The sequence below is a fragment of the Nannobrachium achirus genome (genome assembly GCF_963921795.1).
Source record: "Nannobrachium achirus genome assembly, chromosome: 3".
In the NCBI taxonomy this organism is placed as follows: domain Eukaryota; kingdom Metazoa; phylum Chordata; class Actinopteri; order Myctophiformes; family Myctophidae; genus Nannobrachium; species Nannobrachium achirus.
Window position 1 is genome coordinate 26,898,686 of NC_137812.1, and position 20,714 is coordinate 26,919,399.

Below are 20,714 nucleotides of genomic sequence, written 5' to 3' on the forward strand. Positions count from 1 at the left end.
ATAATCTTTCAAAAATTATAATAAAAAAACAAAACAAAAAAAATCTAAATAAACAAGTTTGTCCCTGATTATATACACATCGATTCTCCCAAATATAAACGGGACACCTCTCCTAGGAACCTTTAAATTAACAACTCTACAAATATGATCTCTTCTGCTAGTTTAGCTTTTCTGCTTTAGCAGGTCGTCAGCTAACCTTTCCCCCACACACACTGTATGACAAGATCATTTCCATCTCAGATGGACTACGTTTAAATGCTTCAATTGATAAAAAAAAGAAAAAAAGAAATCAAATTAAAATCAGGAGGGGAGGAACGCGCCTTTAAGCCACAACACGTAAGCTAACACAAAAACAAACAAACAAAATGAATCCTCATTTATACTTGGTTGCATGCTGGTGTTGGATGCAGTAAGTAGCAGCAGATCTACAAGCTCACCACACGTCGCGACGCGTGGTGAGCTTGTAGGTCTGCTGCTATTTACCGAGCACAACACCAGCATGCAACTAAACGAGGCTCGAGTTTGAGAAAGCAAGAAGAGATAGAACAGATGAGTTAGATGAGTACAGGGGGTGGGGGGTAAGGGGGGAGGGGCTATCAGTCCGGTGTGGGCTCTGTGCAGCCCAGGGGTGTAAGCGTTGTGGGGAACATCAGAACCTTGGCCGTCATGAAGGAGAGGTCCGGAAGACCCGCGATCACCTTGGACGCCTCCTCGCTCAGGTTCTCCTCTTTCCTCGGCTTCCTGCCAGTCAAAGAGGAGACAAGGAGATGATGATTTTCTTATTGACAGGGTTCCCACACATTTTTACCAATTCATTTCCAAAACTTTTCCAAATTTTCAGGACTATATAACAATAATTCAGCTCAATAACGAGTCGTTTACTCCTATGCGCAATGCCCAAAGACAGGTAGTGTATGCCAGTGGTTCTCAACCTTTTCAGGCCTTGACCCCCGAAATAATCATGTTTTAACTGGGGACCCGGCACCCTGACAAGCACTAAGAGTTGAGGAATTTTGTATAACACGGTTTTATTGTGAAAATAGCAGATCTATTCTACATGCTCACGTTGCGAGGCGTTGTGAGCATGTAGATCGGCTATTTTCACAATTTCTGCCTCTAATATTTGACAATTTGGCCCATGTTTAATTTGTCATTTCAGAGGTATTAACAAAATCAATAACCAAAGACAATGCATAGCTATTTTTTCCGGGACCTTCCAGGACCCTTGATAAATTCCAAAACTTTTCCAGTACTGAAAAATATTTTTCTAATTTCAAAATATTTCCAGGAATTTCATGACCGTGGGAACCCTGTATTGATTACACACAACCAAAATCAGTTTGAAAACATGACCAACGACAAAAAACTCCCATACCTACTGGGAGAAATACAACAACGTGCGAACACAGCAGCAAGATGTGTTAACTGTTGCGATAAAAGAAGGCTAGAGACTGGAACACAAGCACCCTAAGGACTACAAGCCATTGATGGACATCTAGACCTACTGCACATACAGTATGAAACAGAGCTGCTACCTTTAAACACATTTTAAATCTGAGTCTTATTCTTATACTATTTAAATTGTATTGAGAAAAAACAATGCTGCTATTGTTCCAAAAGCTTTATACCCTGTATATATAAAATGACACAATGCGACATAGCTCTGTTTACACAAATCTGTACCCCCTCCAACTGTATATAATGTTCCCCATTTTCAACAGATTTTATTTTATTTTGACACTTGCTTTGGCATAAAAGATCAATGGGATTGGTATTTAAAGGGACAGTGCTCTAAATGTCCCTCATGCCAGTCTAACTACTTTCTCTAAAGTGAGTGACACCCACAGCCAGTCTGGTAACACCCAAATATAGAACAAACATGGGGAAAGTTCTCATTCTACTGCTCTGCCACCAAAATGTGGAATTGAAGGATGTGTAACACTGGTTTCTTTTCAAATTGGCCTGAGAGAAGAAAAAAAAGGAGACCAGCAAGGAGAGGTGAATTCCCGTCAAAACGGCTGCCGGTTTTCCTTTTTCCCCTTTGTATCTGTTGATATGTACATTTTTATGCTATGTTGATGAATTGAATGCATTTTTTGTGTTATCCTTTTTGCCTTGTATAAATGTCTTCAGTTTACATTTCTGACCAATAAATCCACGACACGTTGGGACCACCAGACCCATTGAAAGAGAGTTGTGACTATTTGATCTCACCGCGACCACATGGTTCATGCATCATGAATGCTCCATTATGAGGAATCAGTGTTTGGAACTATGCCCAAAATGTGCACCATCTTGCTGGAGCAATGAATTGTGGGGTCGCCTTTCCTTTCATAACGGATGGTCCTCCAGTGTACCCTATGATAACTAAAGGAAATAAGAAAGGGAGCAATGAAATACCTTTCCTTAGCATTTAGAGAATTCAACCTAATCCTTATCATGGCTGCTGCTTAAGATACATCCAGGTCCTTTAACTCTATTAGGAACCTTCATAAGTGGAAAGTGGCTCCGCCTAGTGTCCAAAATTAAATGTGCACACTGACTTTCTCAGGTTCTAACCATTGATTGATTGAATACTTTATTAGTCAGAAATGCAAACAGCCCGAGGTACAGTCAGACGTTTATGCCAAAACAGTATAACACAAACAGTCCTGGGGACTTGTTCCATTGTGGTACCATTAGTTGGTATGTTACAGATCAGCCATAGGGGATCACTCAATTTAGATGCAAAGCGTAGCTTGATGTTCGAGGTAGTTATTGGGTTCCAATTCAGTAAGGTGCGAAAGAGACTTGCTTTAGAGCCCTGCGTGGCTCCGCAATGATTTCATTTCTGACCGCCCGCAGTTAATTTCTGCCCACCGCTCCGTCCCACAACAAAATTATTAAATGCCATTGGGTCCCATTGCGTATAGTACCGTGGCTCCCGGAGTCCTGCAGCTTATATATTTCCATTGAGATCCAAAAACATTACCAAACTGAATGAGAAAGTGAGCAGCCGTGCACGAGAGGGGCTGTTTATTTGTGAGGAGTTGCTCACAGACACAGACAGAGGTTAAGTCGTTATATTGCGATGTGACATATAGGCTAGGGTTAGGTAGACTATATATTATATTGTGACACCGCGACGAGAACGAATGAGAGAGAAAGAGACGCCACGTGCGTTGTCCGCAGCACAGAAATTATGTTCTCCTCTGCATGTAGACATGCTGTATGTTATATACAGTATATATATATCATGTATATTTATTTTGACCGCCTGTTCCTGACCGCAGGTATTTAAATACCACCCGTGCCTGCAAGATTTGCTGTGGGTCGTGCGGGTAACGCAGGGTCCCTCTCCCGATGCAGGGCTCTGACTTGCATGACATAAGTAATTTAACCCATTCAGAACGGAACACTATATTGTGTATCATTGTTTTATGCTTTAATTATTGAAAAATAGCAGATATACAAGCTCACAGCGCGGCACCGAGTGCCGCGCTGCGAGCTTGTAGATCTGCCATTTTTGAAAAATCGTGAAATTTAGAATTTTGACCCGATTCTATAAGTGTCTTTTGAATCCTTCTAAGATTTTTTTGAAAAATCTATGTTTCTATGTCAGCAATCTGGCTAGCAATTGTCAAAGAAAAGGTCCTTTTCACTTAAATGGAGCTCAGTTAGTCTGTTCTTGAGAGACTACCATGTCAGTGGTGCTCAAACCTTTTCATTTGAAGGACCCCCAAAATGATATTTATTTGGCCACGGACCCCCATCTCAAAATATTTAGTTCCAGGGACCACCCAGAAGCAAAATTTGAGTTACAAACGTTCGCTTTGAAAATACATATATTCAAAGATTTGCACACATTTTCACGACTTTTTCAAAAATAGCAGATCTACAAGCTCGCAGTGCGGCACTCGGTGCCGCGCTGTGAGCTTGTATATCTGCTATTTTTCACTGGTTAAAGCATTCAATAATTCTAGGCCTAAATGGGTTAACAAATTATTTAGTTGGCTTTCTGTCCTTCCCCTGACCTGGTGGTGGATGTGCTGGTCTTCTCCATAGTGGACATCAAGCGGGCGAAGGCATCTGCCACTCGACTGGAGGAGCCGCTGGGGTCCAGCTTGGCGGTGGTCAACTCATAAAGCTCTGGGTCCACACCTTGGGAGAAACGTAACATAGGAGGGCCAGAGTTCAGAGTCCGTTTCAACAGATTCCCTTTACCTCTCCACACACAAAGGCCTCTTATAACACAGGCCTCTTATGACACAGGCCAGTCTGAGATGTAGCCATTAGTGAAATAGTTTTAGGCCATACGCATTCGCAGTCTTAACATTAGAAAATATGAATTTCATATCCGATTGGGGTTTTGAATTCGGTTGGTTAATTTCGATAGGGAATCAGATGACGCGAGGATCTTTTAACCCATTAAAACTGGGAAAGCATCTATGCCATTTTAGATTTTTGCATGGCTATTCAAAAATAGCAGACCTACAAGCTCACACAGCACGTCACTTCATGCTGACATTTTTGAAATATCTTGAAAGTGTGGGAACTACTGTTTCAGAAGGTGTTTGTAGAATCGCTCTCATTTAGACCTGAGGCCGATTCTAAAACTGTCTTCTAAATCCTGACCCAAGTTTTCTGAAAAACCTATGTATCATTTAAAAAGAATATATTATGTTGCTAATTGCTATATACTGTATATAGCAACAACTACACACAGAGGTGTTCCCGGATTGAAAGGTATAACAACGTATAGGTGTTCCACGTCTAATTAATGGGTTAAATAAATTAGTAGAAGTTTGGAGACAAAAAGCAAGAAAGAAGAGCTAGGAGGCGCGGAGGCGAGCTCAGTGCTGCTGCTGCCGGTCCTCCTGCTGACCTGGTATGGAGGGAGTGCTGGTAGAGCCAGAGTCCTCCACAGGGCCAAAGAAATCCAGGTTTAACAGAGAGGAGCCGCCGCTTGCTGCACAGCCAACAGGAGTCAGCAGGTTAAGAGAACAGCAGAGAGAGAGAGAGAGAGAGAGAGAGAGGACAGACAGGGAAGAAGAGACCAACCAGAGAGACATGCAGCTCGATCAGAGAAGAGTTAACTAGCTAGAGAGGGTTAATAGAGAACAGAAACTAAGACTAAACATCTACAGCTTGAAGGAGATAGGCTTGAAATAATGAGAAGGTATGAAACGTTGACATGCAAAAGGAAACAAACTGATTTGCCATTAATTTGATGATTGTGATTGATAATAGGATGTGATTTAAGGCTGATAATCTAAAAAAGAAAAAAAAAATACTCATGACGAATCTTAAAAATTGTGAAATCAAAGCGTTTAACATCTTTCTCTAAATGTGTTAACATTGACACATTTTTGAGAACCACTGATGTATGCTATGCTATTAATGTGTTGGTTCAGACACATTTCGTGGATTAATGACATCATTGAATGCGGTCCTCCCTTGTCACACGTCTTACTGGTAAAGACTAGTATAGATTGCTGTTGAAAACTTGCATTGCTACAGTAGCCTAACAGCTGTTTAAGATGGTTTAACAATGAGCTAGTCATACCATTGTACAGTATTTTAAAGGAGTGGTTCACCCCAAAAAGGACTTACGGTATTTCTATCAAATTACACACCCCATGAAACCTTGAATTAGTGGATATTGTTTTGTTTTTGAGCGGTACTAACCGCTCCTATATCTGGCTTTGTCTGTATATGTATGTCCGTCCCACACATCCCGCACATTGGCCAAGCTTCACTTAATGAAATTAACTAATAAAAAGGCACCGCTCACTTCACACTGGGTGTGATTTTTGTTGCATTCCTAAGCCAATCATTTGATGACCAGCGGAGTCTCCTACTGACCCGGTCATCGAATTATTGGCTGAGGAATGCAAAAACAAAACAATCTCCATGGATTCAAGGCTTCACGGGATGTGTAATTGAAAGAAAATACGCCATTGTTTCGGTGAACTACTCCTTTAATTCTCTTAGGCTCCATTTCACTCCATTTGATATTTTTTTATGTGCCCCTCGCCTAATGTTTAGTGTAATTCTACATTCACTTTAAACTGAGCTTATGATTTAAGGCAAAAATTTTAACAGCAACAGTCACCTACACACCGTTTCACTCTGTGTGGCACATTACTGTCAGTCGACAGCCAAATGTGGCTGTGGCTGGCAGGTTTGGGAGCAATAACATCTAGAGTTGCTCGTAAAACACGGAGAAAGTGCAACGGCTGTCAGGTTTGGCAGCAATCGGCATCTAAATCGCAGTGTGCCTTATAAAACACGGGAAAGAGCGGATGCCGAATTTCCGAAACTGACATTCTCTGGCAATGGGCCCTGATTAACCTCTCCAAGAGACAATAGCAAGCTCAACAAAAGGGACAGGCAAGCGTTGTTGGTGCTTGGTGAGTTGGTGGTGAAGCATGAAGCAGAAACACAGGCCTGAACAGGAAGTGAGAAGGATTGTGTCAGTGGTGTCCAGAGGAGAGCAGACAGAAGAGGTTACAGAGGAGGAGGTTGGGGGCAGTCTACGTTTTAGTCTACAACAGGGGTCTTCAACAGGGGGTCTGGGACGGCTAGGGGGTACTCAGAGTTACTACAGGGGGTCCTTCAAATCTTTGTGTGATAGAAACTTTTTTCTACTTTTTTATATTAAGAAACTGGAACCCTAACGTCCATATTCTGAGAACTTTAGCCAAGCTTGTAGATCGGCTATTTTCGGCAAAGTGGTTTGGTGTAGAGGCAAAACAAGAGCAGACTAAGTACAGAGTGAAAGGTCAAGTTAATTAAGAATTGATGGTTCAAGTGGTTAAATATCTGATAACACAAATTGACATGAATCCAAAATTCACTGATGATTGTGCTGTCAAACGATGAAACTATATGGAATCTGGGGGTCCCTCGTCCCTGCTTCATCTCTCTCTCAACTAAGGGGTCCTTGGCCTGAAAACGTTGAAGACCCCTGGTCTACAAAATCAACTGTAGATTTAGTAGACTAAAATCTTATGATATTTAGTCGACTAAAAGTAGAGAAACACTAAAACATTTCAGATGATTAAATGTGACTGAAACTAAATGGAATTTCATTCAAAAGACTGACTAAAACTAAATCAAAATGTGCTGTCTATATCAACACTAGGTTGGGGGTTGGGCCTACCGTCCAGAGGGTTCGTAAGGCCACTGCTGCTCCAGTCAAACTGGACGGGTGGGAGAGTCTCCTGCTACAGCAGGCAGGAACCAAGCGCAGACATCCACCAGCGTACCGGGTGGGGGAAGGAGGAAGAGCATGTCAACACACCAATTAGTCATACAAACATTAGAATAGGTAGAGCCTGAAGTTTTGGGTTCAATGCCAATACACAGTATATGTACAGTAGGCTGGGAACATGACACATATAGGCTGGGAACATGACACATTTTGCGTGAATTCATGCGTTGTCAACTTGTCATGTAAACACAGACAAAACGAGGTGTAAACCCGATGCTGTTTTGGTAGCAAATCCAAAATGAGACCGGCAGCGTCTCCATGTGTCTCCATATAAAAGGGCCCTAAGACTAGAGCACAGACTGCAAATGATGGGGGGTTACCTCTCTCAAAGTGACACAGTGAAATAATGTACATGCCAGAAACATGAGTTTTGAAATTACAGGAGTTTCAGGTTTTGTATTCTCTAAAAGTAACAAGACAGCCCTGTCATTTGATAATATAATATAAAACATTACAGTAAAGTTGTGTCCTAACCAATATTCTATCAACTGGGAATTGTGGTTGCTTTTAATGTTAGTTCATCATCTCTGCCAGGGCGAAGGCACTGGGAGGGGAATATGTTTTAGACCCTGTCTGTGTGTTTGACAGCCTGGACTGATCAGCTACACATTTCTTGTGTACAATGTTGTTGTTTTTCCATGTTTTCTATGTGTTTTTAAATATTTTACTTTAATGTTATAATGGAAATGAATGGCAGAGATCCAGTACACATGCTCCAATGAGCGCAGTTTGACTTGTTTTGGGTGTAGATTGAGGACCCACCTGGGCTGTGTCGGGCGGACAAGAGCTTTTGGCTGGCACCACTGGAGGCGTTTGTGCTATGGAGGCGATCATCTCCGCTGCGGAGACGGGCTTCACTGGCTCTTTGGTAGGTTGCAACATGCCCTTCCATGAAATAACAAATAAATAATAATGTACGGTACGTAGAGGACATACACACTTATGCATGCATATGCATGTAAACTGTAGGACAGGTGCAGGACAGAAAGGTCTTCAGGACAGACAGGTCTTCACACTTTTATGTTAGCACACAATTCTTTATTTATGTTTTGGCATCCATACCAGATGGCATATTCTTCATTTTAAATTAATATCTAATATTACTCATTGATAAACCCAAGCAGTCAAATCCACAGTAAGTCCTCTGTGTGTTCATTTATCCAGTTGTACCTCTGAGAGTGTACACAAATGTACTGTAACCAAATAGACCCTTTGTAATCTCAGAAGTTATATTAAAGGAGTAGTTCACCCCCAAAATGTTTTCTTTTTCTATTGATTACTCACGCCATGAATATTCAATAATATTTTTTTTTGTGGCATTCCTAAGACAAAAGATTTTTAGTAAATTTACCAACATTGATTCCGCATTTGGGTCCCCATCCGGAATCAATGGGGATACATTTATTGTAATCAAATTATCATCTCAGAAATGCGAGAAAAAAAATGAATTATTAATCTCAAGTCTCCATGGCGTGAGAAATCAATAGAACATTTTTCATTTTGGGGGTGAACTACTCCTTTAACGTGAAGGAGAGCTGAACTCACCAGGCTGGCAGCATACATGGGGACGATCACTGGCTGTTTCTTCTGCCCTGTGAACAACTGTGTGTGTGTGTGTGTGTGTGTGTGTGTGTGTGTGTGTGTGTGTGTGTGTGTGTGTGTGTGTGTGTGTGTGTGTGTGTGTGTGTGTGTGTGTGTGTGTGTGTGTGTGAGAAAGAGAGACGGGATAAACGACAGGTTACAACCTTTCGGCCTGTTGCAATTCTTTCTAAAGCCTTTATACAGTAAACTTGTAATAACTTCATTAACATTTGTATGTACAAATACGGTATAGTAATAATCACACCCAGTGTGAAGTGAGCGGTGCCTTTATATACATGCTCAAAACGTCCCGCTTTGAGCATTACATAGGAATACGTAATAAGTATTTGAGAGCCTGTCCATTTTGCATGGGCATACACACAAGGTCAGCTACTGTATCACCACTCACAAAATAATATTAGCACTGTGCATAATATTCCCATCAAACAATGACCTTGGCTTGAGGCACAGAATGAATTCGCTTAAGCTGCCTAGGTGGACAGATGAAGGGCATACAACAAGGTATAAGAATTCAACCCCTTGTACATGGGCGTGTAAAAACAAAACAAAAAAGGATGAATGAAACCAGTTTAACTACTACAAAAGGTATAAACAAAATGTATTTTTGACATAACATTTAAGATTTTTCCAGCTTAATCCTCCTCAGCCTCCTATTGAACCATGTATACTGTTTGTGCTGATTGATTGATAGGACATCATCAACTGTCAGCCTGAGGATGAGTCAAGCAGGCTGAGCAGACATATTGTCGCTGGGCAGCATGTTTTCATCTCCAGAATAGGCCATACCAATCTTGCATAATTGATGAGATGTGGACAGTTCTGGCTGCATCAATACACTGGCTGCTTCACAAGGTCACGGGAAGAGCTATCTATCATACTCACTTCTTAAGGCCCTCCTCCACCACCTTTTTGAAACACATTGTTATACATTTGTATTCTTTAACCCCACTTTGTTCGGTAGGCATGTATTGTTACTGTTGGTTAATATTTTCTTTACTGCCTCTTCTGCAAACATTTGGATCTTCTTTACCGCTTCTAACTTAATTTCTCTTTCTCTTTCTCACCGCGGTGTAGTCTTTTAAAGTCAGAAAACGACATTATTACGTCATTCGCCACGAGGGGTTTGAGGCTATCACCACAAACCCAGTCATCTCTCCTCTATTTTTACCTTCAGACATCTCCCCATCACCCCGTACACTGACTGGTCGATCTTGACCAATCAGTGTGCCCCCTGGTTTCAGAGGCACAGAGGCGCGGTGATAGGACTTCACCGTGAGTCCGTGACTATGATGGCTTCCACTTCTTTTCACATTTTTAGGTGATAGCTTATCACCTAAAAGTTCAGGTGATAGCTCTTCACCTCGGACTATGAAAAAGCCTTTAATGGTTGGTGATAATTCATGTTTGGACTACCCTATCAAACCCTCCGTCTATCACGAATAGCCTATAAATAGGAAACCACACGCAAATTCCCAGAATTGCACCTTTCTAGTTAGTGTGGTTGCCGATAGGGGAACACTATCGTTCTGTTCTAGCCAATGAGGAAGCAGCATTCTGGTGACGTCACCTTTATGCAGCTTCCTCATTGGCTATAGCCTATTTTTGCTGCTTTTATTGGCTTAAAGTTACTCCATAAAATAACCCCATTGACTTGAATGGGAAAATGCAAAAGCGCCAACCACACTCGCAATTTCCCAGAATTGCATCTTTCTAATTATTATTCAATTATATTATATATGAAGGGTAGGATGGAGGTACACAGATGAAAACAAAATAACTTACAATGTTCCGGATGTCGATGCCCAGGGAGCAGAGTAGCGTCTTGTTGCTATGGGAACCACCCCACTGGTATCTGAGCCCGAACGCCCCGTGGATGTCCAGAAGTTGCCTCCATACATCCTGCAATGCCCTGGATTACATGTCAAACAGCTCATTAGACCAGGGGTCTTGAACGTTCTTTTTTAGGCCAAGAAGCAGGGATCCCCACTACATACTGCATATAATTGTGTTGATTAGACTTCATATAGTAATTGTTTGACAGCACTATCATAGTGGATTGGTGGACATGTGTATTTTCAGACATTAACCACCTAAACCCCCAATACATAGTAAACCTGACCTTTCACTCTGTACTTGGTCTGCTCTTTTTTCCCTCTGCACCAAAGTGGAGGAGCTTGTAGATCTGCTATTTTTGGCTAAAGTTCCCCTCAGAATAGGGATACTAAGGTTAGTGGTAAATAAAGAATTATCCTATCACACAGAAGAAAAGCAGCGTCCGAGCGATTTTTTTTGTCATCAATAAGTCTTAATGCCTTGCCAATTATTTGGGGGCCCACATGCAATATCCTCACAGCCCACAGGTTGAGAAAGGGATAGAGTGGCCAGCCCACAGCCAAATGCTGGCTGGATGGTTGAATGGTGGCCTTTTCCTGCCCAAGTGGTCGTTTAAGAGAAGACAAACGTGAAAGTCACTGGTAAAATATAGCTGTATTTGGCAGCTTGCTCATTTCACCATCCTCATCCAAAGAAGCGGGCTTGATTAATGTTTAATTGGACAGGATTCTTGTTTTTACCAGTGACCACACGTCCACTGTTGGTCGGTGAACCCGTTTGTCTGAAATGTTCCAAGTGCCAACCGAGAGCTGGTCGCAGTTTATCATGGATTATGTGTTTGTTTTCTGGGCAGTTTTTTTTTTGCTTTAGATCAGATAACAGACATGCAACACAGCTCCTCAGTTAGATAATGCTATTATGTAGACCAGTGGTTCCCGGGACCCAAAATAAAAAAATATACATTTGCCTGGGACCCAAATTAGTGAAAACAGCAGATCTACAAGCTCACAATGCGTTGCTTTGTGCCGCGTTGTGAGCTATGTAGATCGGCCATTTTCACTACTTTTTCAACATCTGTTTTCTAATTGATGACATTTCTTAAGATTTTTTTCTTTTATTTATCAATGAAATGAATTAGATACTTCATGAAAATCAGGGCAGGGGAAATGTTTTATTGAAAATGTTTTGAAATAATAAAAATGAAAAACAATGAAATTAAGGGACCCATAAAAATGTGTCCGCGACCAACAAATGGGTCCCGACCCAGTGTTTGGGAAACAGTGATGTAGACGACAAACTATCACTGGTGGTACTAGCTACCAGCTATAGGACAGCTTGCTAAAATAATCCTTATTCTCATAACATCCTCAGTTTTTATTTAACTGAGTGTCCAAATGTATATTTTACACTCTCAAGTTCAATTAACACTGAGCATCTTTCTGCATAATCTCCTGGAACAGGCAGTGAAGCACATGATAAAAAATTATGTCATGACCATTTTGTTAGGCCAAGTGCCAATCTATGAATTTAGACTAAGGAGCACACTAGCACTGTCTGTGTGTGTCCTAAACAATTAAGTTTGTAAAATGTTTAGGTATTGATTGATTGATTGAAGAATTTATTAGAAGTTTGCATTAGAAAAAAGGAAAGTTTCATGACAGCACAAATCACTGGTACAAGGTCTACTAAAAGGAGATCCTAGAAAGCCAAGGCTTATTTCCACAGGAACCACACTTTATGTATCTCATATCTATACTATAATTTTGCGAATGTCTGAGTGTCTGTCTGTCTCAGCGTTTCTCCTCGGTGGCTGGAGCAATTGATCTGAAATCGCATCACCATCAGCATATGAACACACCTGACATAACTGTGAAGCCCGTTTGTCACTTTCACAAATCGTATGCTGTATAATAGCATTTTTATGGTGTATCTATATCTATTTAGCCTACAGTACCTTTTGTGACCACACATGTTAAGGGAGGGGCGCTGTTGTTCAGGCCATGCACAATCACACACAAACCCACACACACACACACACACACACACACACGGGGGGGGGGGGGGGGGGGGGGGGAGTGTGTGTGTGCAGGCGGGCGGGCGGGCGGGCGGGCGGGGGGGGTTCTGGCCCTGTTACAGATGTTGTCCAAAATCATGCAGATCGGCACACAGTATCTCTGTAGCCATTAAATGGAACGGGTATTTACATTGATGCTCCTACATATTAGCATGCAAGCACCAGTTAAAGTTACTTTCCATCCCTCATATATTGTGTGCACAGTGCACATCCCATAATCCACACACTGCACATCATTTCGGAGCTCATATCTTTGAACGGGTAAGGGCTAGTAACATTGAAAGACAGATGGATAGAACATAGTACTTTATCTAGGATAACATCTATTTCAAAAGCAGAAAAACATAACATCAAATACAATGGCAGAAAAAAGGGGTGGTGGGTATTAGTAATAGGTTTACATTCTAAACCTATGTTTTTGCTGTTTTACATAGATCCGACCAGTTGAATAAATCACAGACTTTTTCGGTGCCCAAAAAGCTTCCATAGACGATATGCTGGCTTCTATGGAATCCAAATGACCGAAATCAGTCGTGGCGACTGAGAACTTTAATCCATGGTAGCAATGAGGAGGTGGAAAAAGAGGTGGTTGACTCACCCACTGCTTGGGGAGCATGGCTCCTCCTCCTGTTGCCCTGGGTGTGAGCTCCCCTCTGAGGGCTCCAGCAGGTCCTTGAGGGGAGTCACGTCTTCCCCCACGTGGGCGACCGGAGTTTCTGGAAAGCAGCTCTGAAACAACCTCTCCAGACGGCCAGACAGCAACGCCTAGCAACACAGAACACTTGGTTTATGTCTAGGAAACATCATGGCACTGAGGTGTTGTTGGGTCATAACATTGGTATTTAGTATGTATGCGCTAGATCCGTTTTGGACATCTAAAGCAGATCAGGATGTTTTGGCATCATTTCCTTTTCCTCACAAACAGAATCTATCGGTCGCCTTTCCTACAAGCTTATAACCCTATAAGTATCCACAATCATTAGTTGAAAAACAAATAAAATATGCTCGAGTGCTGTTGAAAAAAATTGTTTCGAGTATAAACAGTTCTTTGTTAACATGACAGACAGCATTTACAAGCTTCAATCATTAGAAACTAGCCAAACGTTCTAATTGTGAATTAATATATTTATCATTTTATGAAAGTCAAGGCTTGAATTTTATTAAGTGCCATTTACACTAAGCCTTATAACTATATCGTTCACCATTGTAATGATTGTATATGTTTTTTTTACAGTTGGTGTGAGCTCTTCCATCTACTTGAGTTGATTTCTAACTGCTCAGTGTAAACGGCCCTGTATGGTCTGAAGAAATCCCCACCCGACAAACTTATTTTTACAATAATCTTGACAATTGGAATGCAACTGCTTCCACATACCTATATGTTGTCACAATGAGTTTCAAAACAGTAACCCTTTAGTCATAAGATCACTTCTCTAGTCTTCATGTTACAATACTGCTTCCCTCATTTCTGACTGGCAGGCAGCTAACAGAGGAACGTAGGAATGAGGAAACTTGTCTTTCTTGACTATAATATAATGAATAAACGAATAATAATCATAATAACTAATGTGTAGTCTCTCCATTGAGTTGTAGTTGTTAACTTGTTGTACTGGCTACTCAGTATAATAATCCTCTGTGTTAGTTTAATTCTTTCCGAGATTCGTCACTGCTAAATTCACAGAGGAATGCACTGTGTATTAGGGATCTATGTTAGCGTAGAATGCCTCTCTCCAGGTCACATTCCTGAGGGGAGGGCAGGTTATGAGTTCTCTGTGCTTAAGATTAATCATCACTTGTGTGGGTCAGAATAATGCTACCACTAAGCACATTCATTAGTGCAACAATGACGGTATGTATTTCTGACATTTTCTACAGTCTGTCTTGATACCTGTCTTGAATAGACCTGTCTCCCTTGAAAACAGGGCTATTGTCTTTCCTGCTTAAATGAAGGCTAAATGAAATACATTCAAACATCAATGTTCCTGTCTGAACAAAATTACCTTTCCTATTACAACAGATTAATACCACATGACCACATGTTGAATACATCCACATAGCTTCCTGGACTCAAGAAAAAGACTGTGGTTATGACATAATGCAGGGGTCTTCAACAAGGGGCCGGGGACCCCTAGGGGGTCCTCAGAGTCACTACAGGGGGTCCTCCAAATCTTTGAGAGAATATGGACGCTAGAGACCCTAGCGTCCATATTCTGAGAACTTTAGCCAAAATAGAATACTCTGCGAGGCGTTGTGAGCTTGTAGATCGGCTATTTTCGGCAAAGAGCTTTGGTGTAGTGGGGAAAAAGAGCAGATAAGTACAGAGTGAAAGGTGGTTAAATATTTTAAAATACAAATTGACATGAATCCAAAATACACTGATGATTGTGCTGCCAAACAATGAAACTATATGGAATCTATGAAAAGGTTTTGGGGGTCCCTGCTTCATCTCTCTCTCAACTAAGGGGTCCTTGGCCTGAAAACGTTGAAGATCCCTGACATAATGTATTCTATACAGTAAAATACTTACTGATTGACTATCTCTCCTGCTGGTTTGTTTGTTGAAGGCAGGAGGTGCTGCCTCTTGCCACTCCTCCTCCTCTTTGTTTTCCAGGGGTGCAGCGACACTCGGCTCCTCGCTGAACGCCGCCCAGGACTCCTGCTCTCCTCCCTCACCAGGCTCGGGTTCATCGAAGGCGCTCCACCCTGCGTCTGCCCCAGAGTCTGCGCCATCGGGAGCCGTGGTAAAATTCCCAAAACTCTCGCTGCACGGGAAATCCGCAAACGTGCTCCCATCCTCCGCCTCCTCGGAATGAAATTTGGGGGTGTCAAAATCACCAAAGTCATTGTCCGCCTCTTCGTCCGCCATCTCTTCTGCAGGTTCGTGGGTATCTATCCTGTCGTTCTTTTCCTCCTGCGGCGGCTCCAGCTGGTCAAAATCTGCAAAACCCTGGCTGCTGAAGGAGACAGCATCTCCAAAGTCGCCGAAGTCTTCGTCGTCATCCTCTGCTAGCTGGCTGTGGTCAGCCGGTGTGGCGGTGTCCTCTGGTAGGGGAGGAGACGGCACAGAGCCGGTGGTACTCATGTCCCCATACTCCTCCAGGGCGTCCGTCGACAGCGGCCTGCCGAAAGATGTCTCCGTCTCAGTTTCCGTCTCGTTACCGGACCCCTTCCCGTCCAGCTGCCCCCCCTCACTATCCTCCGCAGTCTCAGGCGAGAGGCCGTTTTCACCGCCGCAAGCTGCTTCCTGGAAATCGTCCCCGTCAACCCCATTGAGAGCGACCGGTTCCTTAGTGCAAACTGCCTCCGAAGTGGCGTGCTCGTGTGCAAAGGCTATGTCCCTTTGTTTCGAGTCAGCATCTGTATGAGAGCCCCTGTCCCCATTACTTGGGTCATCTGGGGCCTCAGCAGAGAAAGATATGGAATCAGAGCCGGACATGTTGGATCCGGTTCTGTTTGTGTCCCTGATATCGTCCTCTAAAGTCATTCCCTGTTCTATATTCGAGTGCTCCTGGCAGACATCCTCCTCTAGCCTGGGATTGTTCAAGTTCCCGCTTATGTCTGCTGCCTGAACGTGGTGTCCTTGGGCACCGGGGAAAGCGTCAAAGTCTGCAAAATTGTCCTCCGGGCTGCAGGGAGGTAGGGCACCCATATCCTCTGTGGAGTTTCCTTTTTTATGAGCGTGGACAAACTTCTGCAAGGGAGGGCTTTCCTGAACCTCAAGCGTCGCAAATCCATTCGTTAGAACCTCAGCGCCTGTGCCGTTGCAGTCGACAACCTCAATGTTGGCTTGTCCGCTCCCGGTTGAATATGTGTCGTTGGAAAGGGCCTTTTTTTTCTCGTTGCCGACAGTTCTCTCCGAGAGACTGTCAGTCTGACTCTGACAGAAGCCTCCTGGCACTACGCCATTGACCTTCGAGAGGTCGCGCGTCCCGTTCGCAGAGGCCAGGCTGGAACGTCCCACCACAACTCCGTTGTTGAGCAGTTCAGGTGGAGAGGTGGCGGCCAGGGCTTGGGACTGGTTGAAGGACGTGGGGGTGTCAAACTCAGTGAAGCTGATGCTGTTCGGGACGCCGCCGGAGAAGCCACCAAAGTCTCCAAAATCGTCATCCTCCTCCTCTGCGCCATCCTCCATGGGCGGCGGAGAAGACGAGTACATGCGGATCACATCTGGCTCCATGGTTCTCAGGCACACACAACGAGTCCTTCAGCTTACACCTGGGAACGGAAGAGACGACATTGTATGAAGTGAATTATAATTCTAGCTCACTAATCAGAAAAGCAATTTGTCTCAATAGTGCTCCAGGGCCTATTAGCTTAGGTCTGATGTGTTGCCATGAGTCTACGACCTTGCCACAAATTAAGTTACCGAAAGCACTCTCGAGTAAAACAGGACAAATTGTTGTCAAATTGACAGTAATTAAGTGTTACTGGCTTTCAAAGAGGAACTGTGGTGTGAGGAAATAAGGCTAGTTAGGAATGTGAACACTAACACGGTTGGATAACTTTTAATACATTTCTACGGGTAAATAACTTCTACACATGAATGAACTTGAGTTCACGTGAACACACACAAATGATTTTACACAAACTTCAAAGTCAAGGACTAACCACGGCGCAACATGGCTTGAGCTAGCACAATCTATTGATGGGAGGCACGTTATGACCCACTGTGTTGATACAGTAGCCATTTGTAAGTGATAGATGCATATGTCATGCATACTGTATATTCACTGGAGATAAGAGTGTACATTACATTTACTGATAGCCTGCCCTACATTATGTTAACTCATCCAGGCTGAGTGCAGAATGCAGATGGGGTCAGACTATATCTATATCAACCTATTTCCTTAGAGCCCCTCCCTTCTTGCATCTGACAAAAGCTGAGACCCCCCACACACGTGCACGTACGCATGCACACACACCCACACACTGACAAATAGCTAATCTACAAGCTCACAACGCATTGTAGATAGGCTATTTACACTATTTTAAGAAACATTTTGAATGTATTTATTTTTGACAATAATGATGAGCACAAAAAAGGGGTTTTCAGCAACATGTTTAAACTACGAACTTGGACTACCTCCAAATATCACCAATGTAGGTGTCGCACTTTCTTCTTTGACAATGGGTTCCCAGATTGCCACTCTACCTTTACTTGTATGTATCCCCTGTGTTACATGCTGCTACAACAAATTTGTATTTGTTCCCCCTCAATTTTTTTCAAGTAGAGGACAGACAACTTTTTAATTTTGGCCAACATTGACAGAAGAATATTAAAAACAAGAGTTTCGACTTCTGAAGTGAATTGCAATACATGTTCTTGCAGTTTTACATTAGTCTTAAGTTTGTTCCTCACGGCTGCATATTATATTGCTCAAAGCAGTTTACCCCTCCGCCTGCCTCTCCACAGAACCAACATCACTGATGACCTCAACCTTTAAGCCCCATTAGAATATCTATTTACATTCTCACACAGCAGCAAGTGAAGCAGTGGGTGTCAACAAAAGACTTCCATAAATCATATTTATTTTATAAATAAAAATAAAAAAAGGAAAAGAGGAGGGGGGAGGGGATAAAATAAATGTAAAGTAAGTGATTTGTGAATTTGGTCTAAATAGAGGTTATGTGAACTTGGAGTGAAGAAATTCTCCAGAATATAGTGAGAGTGTGTGTGTGTGTGTGTGTGTGTGTGTGTGTGTGTGTGTGTGTGTGTGTGTGTGTGTGTGTGTGTGTGTGTGTGTCTCAAAAGGGGGAAGACAGGTAGTGCCATGTTGTATTTAATGACTTTAAATTCGCGAGATTATGCTGTCATGACGCCGGTTGTTCCAAAGAACAATACACTGACGTGGTCAAGCCAGCCGCCTCAGCTGAGCTGTCAAGCAGGTTCTCCTTACTTAACTTAGCAAAAATAAAAGTTCCGCTGCAGCCACGTTTAGTTTGCTTTAAGCCAACTATCAAGTTAGTCAACTTTCCCCATGGTTTCCCTCGTCAAAACGTTTACTGAATGAACCAAATTGGATAGAGCTAAGAGACCAAGCAGCTATCAGCATTGCGTGTCACTTCAGTCAGTACGAACGTAGATAAGCCATTAAAATCAGATAACATTAACCTGACGTGTAAATAATAAGGCTAGAAGCCATCTCACCAGAATAGGAAAAAATAACACTTTAGCTCTGGCTTGCTTCGCAGAGATATAGGGGTGGCAACGTTAGCTTCATTACCCTCTAGCTTGTGCAGCTAGCTCCATGACAAATTGTCATAAATGCAGATGCTTTAGCCCAGTGTCACTTACTAAAGTTAACGACAGTAAGCACCGACAGCGATGCACAGCCATCTCAAATACAACAGTCGCCGCTGCGAAGACGGAGACGGCAAAACAAAGTGACAGGAGAGCTGTCAGTGTTTGCTAAGTGCGCAGCTATAGCTAACACTGACAACAACAAGCATCATTCCCCCTATATGTGGATAACATGGAGCTGCTGCTAGGCTAGCTTATCGAACACATCCGGGTTGGTTGACACAGTATTAAACCATTTTACAAACAAGCGTTTTAGGGCTAACCGTGGGGTGCTGGCCGCTGGTTTCCATGACTCAGATGAAGTGGGAACTTTCCATGTTGTGCTGAAAGAAGCCAACGGTCTGGGCAGCAGCTCGTAAAGACAAACAGCCGGTTGATGATCCTCTCACTTTGGCCCCTTCTCCCTTCGACTGCCAGTGCCAGAATGCTACCCAGCATGCACCGCACTGTGGCTGCTATGCACTGCAACTATGCATTCAGAAATTACAATCAGATGGAGGTACCGGTATCCTACACCAGTGTTTCTCAAACTTTTACATTTCAAGGACCCCCCTTAACTAATCTTGAACTTTGACTGGGATCAAATGGAGCCAAATGGACTCTGTCAGAGTTACAGCCTTTGTGAGGGTCAATTAGAACCCTAAATGAGGAACCCTTACAGCAGGGTTGGGCAACTTTGATGATAGAGGGGGCCACAGTATTTCCACACTCACTCTAGGGGGCCACATTACATATTGTTGCTGTCGACAGAAACCTCTCTTAAATTGATGTCCCACTCCATCATTCTACTGTCACGAATAAGTAGCTAAAAAATAGCCAGTCTGCAAGCGCTAAATGTGTCGCAATGTGGCGTGTTCTTTATTTAGTTATTCTACTTACCAGTAAGACTCCCTAATCGGGCAAAAATGGGGTTTTCCAAAATCTTCCTGATCCATGTTGATGACATGAGTGTAGAAGACATGCTGTGTAGTGATTTCCGTGATTTTAGGGCAAAATCTGTAGGAGCAGTGTCCAAAAATGTGTTTTTAAAAATCGGCCTGAAGGTGGCGCTATATGGGACAGATTCATGTTGATGGGATGAGTGTAGACATACTGTGTAGCGATTTGCGTGATTTTAGAAATCGGCCTGCAGGTGGCGCTAGAAGAGGGCCATGTGAGAAATGAGGGGTGGGGTCTCCGCGTTGCCTTGGCGGACGAATAGGTACCGGCCCCGGCTCTCCCGGACGCTCCAAGCCCGAGTTACGGCATTTGATGTGAGCTGCAGTGGAGGGGGTCCTCCACTGGGGGCGCCACCACTTTTGCATCCGTTCTGGAGCACCAGGAGTGGGTGGTCCCCAGGAATTCCCCGTGAGCAGCCCCGTTGGGGTGGTCATTTGGTCATTTTTGCACATGTGGTCATTTTTTACACCTGGGGGTCCCCCAGGGACCTGGGGGTCCCTGGAGCTCCGGGGGTCCTTGGAGGTTGTAGTTTGCCAGGTAAGGAGTGTGTGTGCAAAATGTGCCATGGATGGGGGCAACGGTTGTGGAGATATGAGCAGGGCAAAAGTGTGACGTGTGACGTGTCACTCACGGAGGGACATTTTTTTACACCTGGGGGTCCCCCAGGGACCTGGGGGTCCCTGGAGCTCTGGGGGTCCTTGGAGGTTGTA

The 20,714-nt window shown here is 43.2% G+C and overlaps 1 protein-coding gene across 2 annotated transcripts; it reads right to left on the minus strand.

Annotated features, from left to right (window-relative positions):
• Window positions 1-516: 516 nt before the first annotated feature.
• Window positions 517-19,463, minus strand: aftpha (aftiphilin a). 2 transcript variants are annotated; one of them, XM_080721436.1, is made up of 10 exons: window positions 19,329-19,463; window positions 15,292-16,979; window positions 13,363-13,529; window positions 10,640-10,766; window positions 8,801-8,857; window positions 8,018-8,140; window positions 7,145-7,208; window positions 4,865-4,948; window positions 4,014-4,140; window positions 517-741 (listed from the first exon to the last, which is right to left on the minus strand). In XM_080721436.1, the coding sequence occupies exons 2-10, from the start codon at window positions 16,939-16,941 to the stop codon at window positions 597-599; spliced, it is 2,544 nt and encodes an 847-aa protein (XP_080577562.1). In that variant the 5' UTR covers window positions 16,942-16,979; window positions 19,329-19,463; the 3' UTR covers window positions 517-596. The 2 variants fall into 2 exon arrangements, with proteins under 2 accessions (XP_080577562.1, XP_080577563.1); XM_080721437.1 differs by lacking the exon at window positions 4,865-4,948.
• Window positions 19,464-20,714: the final 1,251 nt, after the last annotated feature.

Bases quoted from the DNA above. Each gene is read 5' to 3' on its own strand.
- aftpha (XM_080721436.1), bottom strand. From the start codon at position 16,941: ATGGAGCCAGATGTGATCCGCATGTACTCGTCTTCTCCGCCGCCCATG. The intron at 13,530-15,291 runs GTAAGTATTTTA...CTGTGTTGCTAG, and splicing joins GCAGGAGAGATAGTCAATCA to GCGTTGCTGTCTGGCCGTCT. The intron at 10,767-13,362 runs GTGAGTCAACCA...CATGTAATCCAG, and splicing joins CCATGCTCCCCAAGCAGTGG to GGCATTGCAGGATGTATGGA.